Raw genomic sequence first — 12,060 nt, 5'->3', positions numbered from 1 at the left:
CTTCCATATCAACCTCTCAAAATTATAATTTATCCTAAAAGTATTAAAATCCTCAGCGCCAAATATAGGACAGTGAGAACCCAGTGATTTATTTTGGTACATACATATTGTAGATTTTACAAGAGCTGTCTTCATAACTGTCATGGTCATACATTTTTCTGTAGTAGGGGAGTCCAGGCAGTCAATGAAATATTGAATCATTGATAGAACTCGCATCAGATATGTTGACATTTATTGACTTTTGAGTATCATGCTCAGTGGACCATTTTAGGTATTTGCGTAAAGCATCATTGTCACCTTGGATCAATTTTTGACTGCTGTTGGATGATAGTGGCACAATGGCTTGCGAGCAGAAACTTTAGAAGTGTCACCCTATCTGACATGAGCTCTACATTTCTTTGAAGCCACTGAACTGGAAATTTTGATCTCAGTCGCTGATAATTTCTTATGAACAGTATTTCACTTTTGTGGAGTCTACAAACATTTATTTAAATGTCCTTAGCACAGGAACAGACTCCTGCCCCTCATCTTCTTTCCCAGCATAGGTGCTACAGCATACATCTGCTACATTCCTGTGCAAGAAATTATACGCAATTGGACATGCACTCACATTTTGCGCAAAGTAGTCTCCATGTCATTCATAATTAAGAGTATAATTCTGAAGCATTGGAATATTCAGTGTGGAGGGGATGTGTAATCATCACCACAACTGAAATCAGTTAAGTAATTTAGAGGAAGAAAACCAAGATTTAGGTACTTGATCTTACACTAAGTCAAAAAAATGTATCACAGTCATTTATCATTTTCAGTCGGTTTTCTAATATTTTTTTAATCATTAGCAAAAATGAAAGGTATCCCTGACAGAGGAGTTAAGTGATTTTATTCAGAAAATTGAGACATTAGCCCTTAAAAGTAAAATTTCTCTTAGCTCAGTCTTTTCGAAACAACTGAACACAAGAGCTCATTATTATCTCATTATTTAAGTTTAAAAAGCATTCAAGTCATAGAACTCATGTAACTTTTCAACTCTGAGTAAATGTGCTTTTTTCAACTTTAAGTAAGAAAAAAAAACACACACAAAAACATCATGTAACTCCTGCATAAGTGATCCCTTTGAATGAATAGAATACAAGGAATCATCCAACAAACTGGTTTTGAAAAACCATGAAAAACTATTTTGTCTTGCTTACAGAACATGGGTTGTTCACAAAAAGTTGAGTTGAGGATCTACGAATGATATCTTTACAAATGTAATGAATAAAAATACAAAATAACAATAAGAAGAAAAAAAGTTCTGAAATATTTCTAAACCATGGCAGAAGATGATTTAAATTTCTGTAGTTGGAGCCTTGTCAGGTTATTAATACATAATGCACTACATTACATGCACTTCAAGTATTATTATTGAGAAGGAGGGAATACATATTGTAATTTAAATGTCACTCCGCAGCAGTCATCATAAGTTTGATTTGGTTTTCATTTTCAGATATCATGTTCTCTGATCAGTTACAAAGGAAAACATCATTAGCTGTGAATCATCTAATGTTAGACTTCAAAGACGAACCGACTGAACAAACTGCAAGGTCATTTTTAAAATTTTCCAGCGAAAAGATGGACTCAGCAATTTGTGCCGCTTTGGAGAGAAAGACTATTAAACAGAGTAAATGTCCTCTTTGGTTCGATTTACATTTTGGCAGAGTTTCTGCCTCAAAGTTATGGGAAGCAGCTCACTGCACCACCGAAGATGGAACCCTGCGGGACTCCATTTTAGGAGCAAAAAAGTTCAAAGGGACCAAGGCCATGAGTGATGGACTTGATTTAGAGCCTCTTGTAAGAAAGAAAGTTCAACGAGAATTAAACACAAAAATCAAAGAGGCTGGTATGTTCATGCGCTCCAAGTATTCAATATTTGGAGCATCTCCAGATGGAATAACAGAGACGCACGTTTTTGAAATCAAATGTCCTGCTTCGGCTAGTACTTTTCAAACATATTTCAGGGATGGAGCGCCTGAAAAAGAGTACATGGCGCAAATGCAGCTACAAATGCTCTTAACCGGCAGAAGGAAAGGATATTTTTGTGTTGCAGCACATGACTTCAAAGACTCAGGAAATGTCACAATCATAGAGGTAAAATTTGATAAAGCCTTCTTAGAGCCATTGCTGAATGCGGCAGCAGAATTTTGGATCAAGTACATTTTCCCCATTTTATACAAGTGAATCGATCTTTCTCTTTCCTATTTTTCTTTTCTCAGTCAAAAGCATTTGTAGAATTCTCTATTTAAAATGAAATTTTAAACATACCTAAATGAAAAAAAAACATTGCAAGTTTTGGTCTTGCAGGCTGATCACATGTTTTTTTCTCTTTCTTTATGAGGCTTCTAGAGAATCTCCAATTTTTGGGAGATTTTCTGTTTTTATTCTTTTATAATATTCCTTGATTTTTCCTGAGAGTAAGTCCACAAGCAGTAATAGAAATAAAAAAAAACATAGATGTTTAAATTGTTTCTCCTCCCATTAGCTTTCAAAACAAACAAAAAACAACTGAAGTTCAGCTGAACTTCTAGCTTTCAAATTGAGTTCTGGCTTTGATTTTGTTAAGAGACAATGGAGATTATTAGACAATAGAGACAATGGACTACTAGAGAAGGTACGAATTTCAGCATTCTGATGCATGATTCTTAATCAAAATTTCACGTAAAACACGATGCGCAAACACAAATTACCGGAATTAACTCCTTACAAAGATATTTAATGATTCCTGATGCGTGAATTCAAACCACCCACTCATTAAAACTCAATGCTCCATGTGATCCACATCGCGCGCTAAACATTATCATGACAGTCTCTACGATTTAAAAATCTGGCAATTTCAGTTTTGACGCTTTGGCTCAGCTATAGCAAATTGCTTTTAGTTCGAACAACACATGGTGGGATATGAACATCGCTCGATTTAGAAGCTTGCTGAAACCATTGTAGAGCGCGATTTGACTCACATACTTAGAGCTTTGAGTTTCTTGTGAGCGGGCAGTTCAAATTCCTCATAACCAATGTGAAATAAAAACGTTAATATCTTCGTTAGGAGTTGGTTTCAGTAATTTTTGTCATGCGAATCGTATTTTACGTGAAATTCTGGTTCAGAAACTTGTATCAGATTGCTTAAATTCGTACCCTGTCTAGTGGTTGTAAAGAAGCATTTATCAGAACAGGTCCATTCCATCTGCATCAGAGAAAAAAATACACTGAAATGTGGCCCGAACTGTGAGTAACAGGATGATAGAATAGTGTTGGGTCCACACAATTCTGCAGGGAAATCAAGGCCAAAAAATTCCAAACATTTCGATCAAAGTCAAAAATTTAAACTGTAATGAGTTTTCAACTCTGATTGAAATTTTTTGATTTTTCTGGCCTTGATTTCCCTGGAAAATAGTGTGGACCCAGCACTATTACTCACAGTTTGGGCCACATTTCAGTGTATTTTTTTTCTCTGATGCAGATGGAATGGACCTGTTCTGATAAATGCTTCTTTATTAACAAAAAAAAATGTACCAGCAACTTAAGAACAAGAGAGCAGCACGAGCTAGGACCTGTTTACTGTGAGATTTAAAATAAGGGGAAAAGGGATGCAGAGTAAATTTAGTAGTTGAGTGGGTAACATATCTTGAAGACAGTAAAATGATTGAAAAAATAATCGAGCTACAAGCCAAAAATAAATTAAACAAATAATATTTCAAACTACTTAGAGATGAGAATTATTAAAAAACTTTCAGGAAACAAAACAAAACAAACGTTTCGACCGCCAACAACTGCCGTCTTCTTCAGTGCAACAAGTGGAAACATTTTACGAAAACAAATTTAAAAAAATATATAAAAAAGCTACAAAACTATTAGAAAATATTATTTGTTTAATTTATTTTTGGCTCATAGCTCGATTATTTTTTCAATCATTTTACCATGTTCTATGAAAGCCAGCCAAATTGGCATTAAAATGTATCTTGAAGACTTTGGTTTCTCAGAGTGATTGTATCACACTTTGATCAAAGGGGATTGTAGATTTGCCAGGGCAGCAGCAATGATAACTACAGAATCAGCCAAGCACATCAGGTCATGATGGAAGAGAGAATGAGGAGAGATAAAATCATAATCTCTGAGTCTTCCTATTACTCGTTCAATGTGAATCCTCAAACTGGCAATTACCTTTGCTTCCCTTACATCCTTTTTTGAGAGTTGTTCCCCAGCTTTAACACTAGGAGGCCTCACAAGCTTGCTCCCTTTATTCTCAAGTGCTGCAGCTACATTTTTGAACCCTCTATCTGCCATAACAGTTAACCCTGGCCTCAGGTGATCTAAAACTCCTGAATTTTCTACGGTGACTTGATCTGTGGCTCTTCCACCAAATCCCGAAGAAATGAAATTAATGTAGCCATCAGGTGTCGCAGATACAAGATATTTTAGGGTGTTGCCTTTTTTATATTGAGACCATGTAAGAGCTTGAACTAAAGGGTTCGACGGTTTTTCGATTTCTACCTCAAAACAATCAAAAATGAAACCTACATTTTTGAAGAAAGCTCTGAATGGGATAGGAAGATTAGCTTGTATAATGTCATCTCTGGGTTGAAAAATCAAAGTTCGCAAATAATCGGCTACTTTAGGTATAGTTTCTTTTAAAATTTTACCGATATAGCTTACACAATAACCTAGCATGAATCCCAGCAGTTCTGCTGATTCATTTAAACGGATTTTTCTCAAAGAAATTAAAATTTTCTCTTCAGAGCACTTTGTATAATTTACAAGACGTTCAATTAAGGAGAAGGCTTTAGGACTTAGACCGAGAAAAAATTTAGGGTTATTTTTCATAAGCTTTAGATTAAGCTCCCTAATTTTCAACTTGTCTTATTTTTCTTTGAATTCCTGACTGAGTGGATTATCTGAAACAGCACCAGTTCCACTGGAACTACTTTGAGAGAAATCATAAACAAAATCATCTCTTTCATTTCTGATTCTTTTTCTTCGGAGCCTGGTTAGTGTTTCAACTGGTTCCAGATCACACTTCTTACGCTTTCGTCCTTCAGTTGAAGCTGCCAACTCTTGCTTCCGGGATTTAACCTAAAATAAAAAGAAGTAAAATCACACAACTCATCTTTGGGTAAAGAAAAATGAACTTAGTTAATTCATACTTTTTCTTCAGCTCATTACTTTTAATACGGCTTGTCTATCTATTGTATCCTCTGTTAATGTATTGGCGCAACATTTTTCATGAGTAGTTATAAAGTATGTCATTTCATTGCACACAAGGTTTCTTTGGAAATGCTGTATTAGATTGTATGGCAAATTTATTTCTGATCAACAATAAATAAAGTTAACCTTCCACAACATAATTTTTCTGTTTTCACTCAAGTCTCGCTTTTTTCCTTAGTTTATCAAGGATTATCATTGATGGAAATAATGTACTTTAAAATGCATGACATTTCTAACACTAATACACGCAAGAATTTAAACTGCTTTACACGCTCTATTTTTGGTCAGAAGACTATTCAACATTGTTTCACAAAATTTTCTAAGATTTTTATTGATTATGAGGAATCATTCACCCCTAAGTTATAAAAGTAAAAGAATTGTCCAATTTCCTTGTTTATTTAAAGATTGTGATTGAAAGAAAATGATGTAACAATGAGTGTACACGGTCTGTGTCACTACGCCGTTAAAATCATTTTTCCGTTAACGTCATTAATTCCAACCATTACATAACTGAAAGAAACAATTCAATGCATAAAATTTGAAATTCTAGGAGATTTTTGAAACCTAACCAACCTACCTTCCTAAAATGGATACCTTCAATATGCTCCAACTTTCCTCATTTAAGTCAACGTAAAATAAATGAATCCATAAACCAATGTAGTTCAGCCAAATTGCAAGATTTAATTGATGGCAGTGTATAGTTCAAAGTCAGGCTTCCTTGGGAAATCAATTAAAAAACACTTGTATCTCAAGATATTTTTCCAGGGGCAGATATTTAAATAAATTGGATCCAAGAATTTTTGGTGAAGAATTGGATGTTTTTTTCTTTTCCTTTTTTTCCAGTTTTAAAAACAAAAAAACACACCACTAAATTTCTTTGCAAGCTGCGTTCTTGATTTTTAAAAGCACGGCATTGATTGAAATTTTTTCGAATCAGGGAAAATTGAAACCCAAAAAAAAGGAGGGAGTAGCAACATGCTGTGCTTAAAGTTCTTGCTTTCCTGTTTTTTGACCCAAAGATAAATCCGTAACAAGAAGTGATCTTAAACCTGGCATTAGAAAAATCGGATTCGTCAAACATTTGAAACAATTGAAGCCGCAAGAATGCACATGGATTGTATTTTGCAGCGAGAGACTGATTTCGTCTCCGCCATAAAATCACTTATCTGCACAGGAGCACTAATGGCACATATGCTGTTAGAAATAGTGGTCCTTCAGCAATAAATGGAGTCCACATAGGTTACATGGGTTGGATCGATTAGAAAAGCAGGCTGCTATTTAAGCAACTATAAAGTAGTAAACTATAAAGATGAGAAAAGCATACCTGGGCTTTCAGTGGAGTAGGAATGTCAAATGATGGATTTTGTCTGGATAGATCTTTTCCTTGAGAAGGAACTGCGTATGATAAACTTTCAGCAGGATCAATCTGGATGTAAAAAAAAAAAAAAAAAAAAAAAATGAATGAATGAATGAATTAGATGGGAACAATGGTATCCTAAGTACTGCTTGCACCTCTGAACGTAGGTCTATCACGAAAACATCAAAGCCCTCAGGACTACACAAGTTATTTCATTGTATTCTTAAAAAGAATTTAAAAATTGTTTGAAAATCTAAATTTTCTGGTGGAAAACTAATTTTTAACAAATGCATACTTAAATCAGTCTTAAAAGTGAGAAAATAATTCACTGTGCACACCAGTGGCTAAACTTGTGTATCAAAAAACTGCATCTTTCATTGAGTTGATTAATTTTTTTAAGACAGGGACAGATTCCAACAAAATAATAAAAGACTCAAATACAGAGAAAAATGTACCTGGACTTTTACAGGAGAAGAAACTTCAATAGATTCATGATCAATTGATGTTGAACTTGATAATACAGCTGATAGCGAAGCGTTTTTGTCTGCACAAGGAACTACACATGATACTGATTTAGCAGGTTCAACCTAAAATAAAAGGGGGAAAAATATTATACTGCAACAAGCATTTACCCTGTAAGTAGCTCTACTTAAACTTTTAAAGTTAGGTCGATTATGGGAATGAAAATCCCAATGAACTACAGGAGGTACATGATTATTTTTTTTTTGAGGGGGGGGGGGGGACAATAATGCTGGAGGAGCACTCCTCTTTGACTGGTAAACAATGGGCTTAATAGCCATACAGGTCAATTTATAAGAACATTGGGTAAATAAATCATGCTTTTTTTCTCTTTTCCTCACGTTTTACAAAAATTTAGTGAAGCAAAGCACGTGAAAATTGAAAAAGATCAATAACTAACCATAATATTCTTGCTGGGTACAGCAACTAGAGTACCTTTATAGACAGAGTATGGCCATTTGTATCTTTTCACTACAGGAAAACTGTTCCGCTTTTTGATTGGTCAACGAGTTTTTAGGCTTCATGATGCTCTTAGGGCCGTAAATAAACAAACAAAATGGCGGCTCACCTTAACATCGATAAGAAGCTAAATTTCACAAAAATCTCAATTAGGCGGCAGTAACGATTTAAACTAGCATATCTACGAATAGCACACGAAAAATACATGAAAACACTGTTAAATCGCCTTTCACCTTTATCACAGGAGGATGTAAGATGTGCATAACCTCAATCTTGCTTGCTGATAACAGCCATCTTGTTTGTTTATGTACGGCCCTAAGAACATCGTGTCAGCCTATTTTCACGCGACCAATGAAAAACCGGAACAGAAATGGCCATACTCTGTCTATAAAGGTACTTTAACAGCAACTGGTGTATTTTCTCGCTCCGGTTCAATGTTCTCCTCGAACAGGTTTTCATCACTGGGTGTAACCTAGCATGGAAGAAATAAAATGGGTAGAATGAGAATGTGATACCTTCAAGTTCTTTCAAGTTTTTTTTCTCTTCACTACAAGACAGATAACTAAACAAAGGACCTACGAATAAGGTATGAGATTAATACATAGGATGCTATTGGAATTCTTGTAGGTAGACTGAACAGAGTCAACAGCTTAATAGACTTGAAGTCTATGGCAGAATCACAAAATACATACCTATGATAGCAACATTGCAAATCTCCACCCATGTTTTACTTCTTTTTTTGGAAAGAAAACTGAGCCTTTAGCAGTTTTTCTTGAAACTGTTTGTGATTTCTTTCACTTATTGCAAAGTTTGTACCGAAGATTTCACGAAAATACTTTGGATAGTTTACTTTCGAAAAAATAAAATTATGTAGGATTTTCAAATTTTGCAATGGAATTACCCGAATTTCGGTCATCTTCCCCCCTCCCTTCCAAAAAAAGAAACTTACATGCATACTTTTCTATCTTTACCACCAAATTGGATACATGGATTCATACATTTTTTCCTCTTTTTTTTCTTCTAATACTTAATCTGAATATTTCCTCAAGAAACTTACCGTGGGGAAGATATGAGGTATGACTCCTTTTTTGAGCCTCAGTTGAGGAGCCTCGGATCCTTGAGCTTTGCAAATCTTAAATACCTCATAGTCATCAACATCATAATGTAGCTGTAACATATTCAAACCAAAATTAGGGAATAAATGAGAAAATAGGAATTAAATAACTACTTAGTGGACTAACATAAAGACTCTTGATGCCAAAAACCAATGATTTCGTGGCTAAGAATCTGAGCACAAAATATATCTAATCTTATGGTGCATTACATTTCAATGGCCCTTCACATTTGTACAGCCCTACCTGTACAGATACTATCATATCCATGACTTCAGCTGGAATGCTTAACGTAGAAACGATATGAAAATTAGTGGCTACAGTAAGGAACTCAATTTTGATAGTTCATTCAGCCAAGTTCTGTTTAACAAATTGTTTCTCAAATCGATAGCCAAAATGCAAAACCATGCATCTCTGTTTGTGATATTGCAGACTTCCTGTCATACCTACTTCATTTTTTCTTTTGTAATTTCCTGCAAGCTTCCTTGATTTTTTCTCCGTCAACAGAATATTCTATACTAATTACAAGCTATGATGTTTGCTTGTTTCTCTTTGAAAAAACAAATTAGGAGCAGAAATTTTGAAACACCATAATGGAGATAGGTATATGGTTCCGCACTTTGGCTATTGAAATGATGTGAAGACTGTTCAATTTTTGTTTCGTCCACAAACATGAGAGGTGTTTATCCTGATTATCGGACCATTTTAATTGCATGCGATTGCTCATTAACCCCAGGATAATCCACTCCATAGTTTGAAGAACTTAAGTATCAGAATAGAATATGATCCACACTCTAAAACTAAACTTTTTTAGACAATTAAATACATTAACCAAGCCGTCAAATGCAAACTGAATCAATTTGAAATACTGTAACTCGTGGAAAGAAACGTATCGAAAGTGCGGATGTGTTTCAACTTCAGTGAAGCTATACCTAGAAATTGTTTTTCTCTGACTAACTTAAGTGAACACAGCTTTGAAAGTTCCTTCTAATTTCGTTGGAACAATTTAATGGTATTCTGTCCGCTTTGTGAAATTACTCAAAGGGTGTCAGATAATTCTTCAAGCTCTGAGAATTGGCAAGGGTAATCTATAAGTAATTTAGTGTTGAATTGCCTGAGGAGTTTGATAAACTTACTTGACTGAAAAGTTGGTGTAATGACATGTGTCTGGTAGGTAAAGAGAAGCAATGCAAACTTCCTAGGATTGTGTAAATAGTCGAATCCATGCTGCATAAATCATATGTCGCAGTCTACAAAGGTATTTGACTGAGCTCTCAGTCGATGAACAATGTGATGTTGGCTGAGAAAGGAGCAAAATAGACTTATTGATATGCCTCTTGATACAGGTCTGTACCAACTCCGAGTGTGAACTCAGTGGACTCTTGATAAACGTAGAGAGGTATCGAGTAATGCAGAAATAAACCAGACCAAGATGGGCCTTTAAGAGAAATCCTCCATGAAATGTAAACTGAAAAAGTGCTCTGCTACAATGAAATTCAGCTGCTACTGAAGGTTTCAGAAGAATCTACAAGCATGACACTTTTTCATTCATGTTTTTGTCCCAGATTGCACCTGACAGCTTGGCTGTAAATCCATAAATGCAACCAATTTTGGTAAATGCATTAGTTAGTATGTACTTACATCAAAATGTGCATCACAGCAGTAGAGAATCGTTTTCAAAGACAGCCTCTTCCCTTCATCAGCCGGCTTCTTCCCAGCGGCTGCAAACCATTGATGTCTAAATTCACTCCGCGGCACATTGAAAAATATGCGAGGCGGCATGTCCGCAGATGTAAAACCACAATTGGGCACGAAACATTTTTGAATCACAGGCATTCGGATTTATTTACTTCACAAAATCAAACCACAAGCACAAGAATAGAAGGAAACCGAAGATAAATGTCGTCATGCGTCCTTTCTAGTGTAAACAACTTGGGGAACAGCATCAGCTGAGCAGAGATTGCCGGATCATACCGCTGGGTTTGTTTTTGTTTACGGCAACGTTTAGTGCGCGATTTGACTCACGTAGAGCTTTGAGTTTCTTGTGGGCGGGCGGTTTAAATTTCCCGTAATCCATGTGAAATAAAACGTTAATATCTTTGTTAGGAGTTAATTTTAGTACTTTTCATTGTGCGAATCGTATTCTACATGAAATTCTGGTTAAGAAACATGTATCAGAATGCTTAAATTCATACCTTGTCTAGTGGTCCATTGCTAAATAGTGTTAATTCTCTGATAGAGGAATGTTGATCCTACTGTTCCTCTTACGAGAGAATAAATTAAAGACACTCTCTTTTCCCTTTTAGAAAATAAATGTGCATCATTCCCTAACGGCGACGATGAGGAGGGTACCCGAATAATCAAAGTTCTTCCCCTGTCGCCAATTATGATTGCTCGTCGTGATAATTCACAGTGGAAAATGCCACCAATCAAAACAGTAGACATCGAACTGTCTTTCTTAAACACCCCTTAACCTGTATCATTGTCTTGTTCTCAAAAAATATCAAAAGAGGGAGAGAAAATGAGGTTCTAAGCCAAGTTATGGCAGCCTTTGTACTATGGATAGTCTAGATGTATTGAGTCTTTCCTTACCTCCCCTCAAGTACATCATAAACGTTGACAAATTGCCAACCTCATTAACTGAAATTTTTTTTCGAACTTCTATGAACTGGACCTACTACATTCTAAAATATGAAATTAGGAATATGAAGTTTACACCCCATTCCACTTGTAATTTTTTTTCGACTGTAACCATTGCAACTTTACTTAAGTATGAGGGTCGTTCCAAATAAAAGTATCTTTTTGCCATAACTTCTTAACTACTGCATGAAATAAAGGTCTGAAAAAAAAACTGTTCATTGGGCATAATATCACCTTTCTTGCAAGGTTTTATTTTTCCATTAAAATTTGGTTCAGTAGAATGCCAGAAAAGTTGTTTTTGTGGACTCACCTTCGGACCACTTGGGTCAAAAATTTCACGCTACCAGTCCGTCCGAAATTTAAACAAGACGTGAGACAAAATGTAATGTTGGACAAGCTTCCTTATCCCCTCAGCATACAACTCCTTATGGATGACCGAGATTTATGTGTGACTCAATGATCCGATAGGAAAGCCCCCTGGAACGCTTGTGAAGCAATTTCACAAAAAGTAGCTGAAATACAACTAATACGTTGTACGGTGTCCACGTTAAGGTGCATCTTTGGTGATCTTATCAAAAAGGAACTTTTCGGTAAAAATCACCGAGTAGTTGCTGCGCCAATGTACCAACATGAAATTTTAAACCCGTTTGGTGGTGAGGTGGGTTCACAAAAAAAAAAAAACAACTTTTCTGCCATTCTTCTGACATTTCAAGAGGGTTATTCAAAATCGGCGATTTT

At 35.5% G+C, this 12,060-nt stretch overlaps 2 protein-coding genes and 1 pseudogene across 2 annotated transcripts; 1 reads left to right on the top strand and 2 right to left on the bottom strand.

Moving 5' to 3' along the window:
- The first annotated feature begins 725 nt into the window (after nt 1-725).
- LOC140225988 (uncharacterized) lies at nt 726-2,225 on the top strand. The gene has a single exon (XM_072306045.1). It carries the CDS (start codon nt 1,492-1,494, stop codon nt 2,215-2,217), a length of 726 nt encoding a protein of 241 aa, XP_072162146.1. The 5' UTR covers nt 726-1,491; the 3' UTR covers nt 2,218-2,225.
- A 1,793-nt stretch (nt 2,226-4,018) lies between these two features.
- LOC140225990 (uncharacterized) lies at nt 4,019-7,650 on the bottom strand (annotated as a pseudogene).
- Nucleotides 7,651-7,903: 253 nt separating this feature from the next.
- LOC140225989 (uncharacterized) lies at nt 7,904-12,020 on the bottom strand. The gene is made up of 3 exons (XM_072306046.1): nt 10,324-12,020; nt 8,628-8,738; nt 7,904-8,042 (listed from the first exon to the last, which is right to left on the bottom strand). Exons 1-3 carry the CDS (start codon nt 10,516-10,518, stop codon nt 7,956-7,958), a joined length of 393 nt encoding a protein of 130 aa, XP_072162147.1. The 5' UTR covers nt 10,519-12,020; the 3' UTR covers nt 7,904-7,955.
- Between the last annotated feature and the right edge of the window lie 40 nt (nt 12,021-12,060).

This window comes from Bemisia tabaci, unplaced genomic scaffold (assembly GCF_918797505.1).
Source record: "Bemisia tabaci unplaced genomic scaffold, PGI_BMITA_v3".
NCBI classification, from domain to species: domain Eukaryota; kingdom Metazoa; phylum Arthropoda; class Insecta; order Hemiptera; family Aleyrodidae; genus Bemisia; species Bemisia tabaci.
The sequence above is the reverse complement of the archived record's forward strand: the minus strand, read 5'-3'. Positions and strand labels throughout refer to the sequence as shown.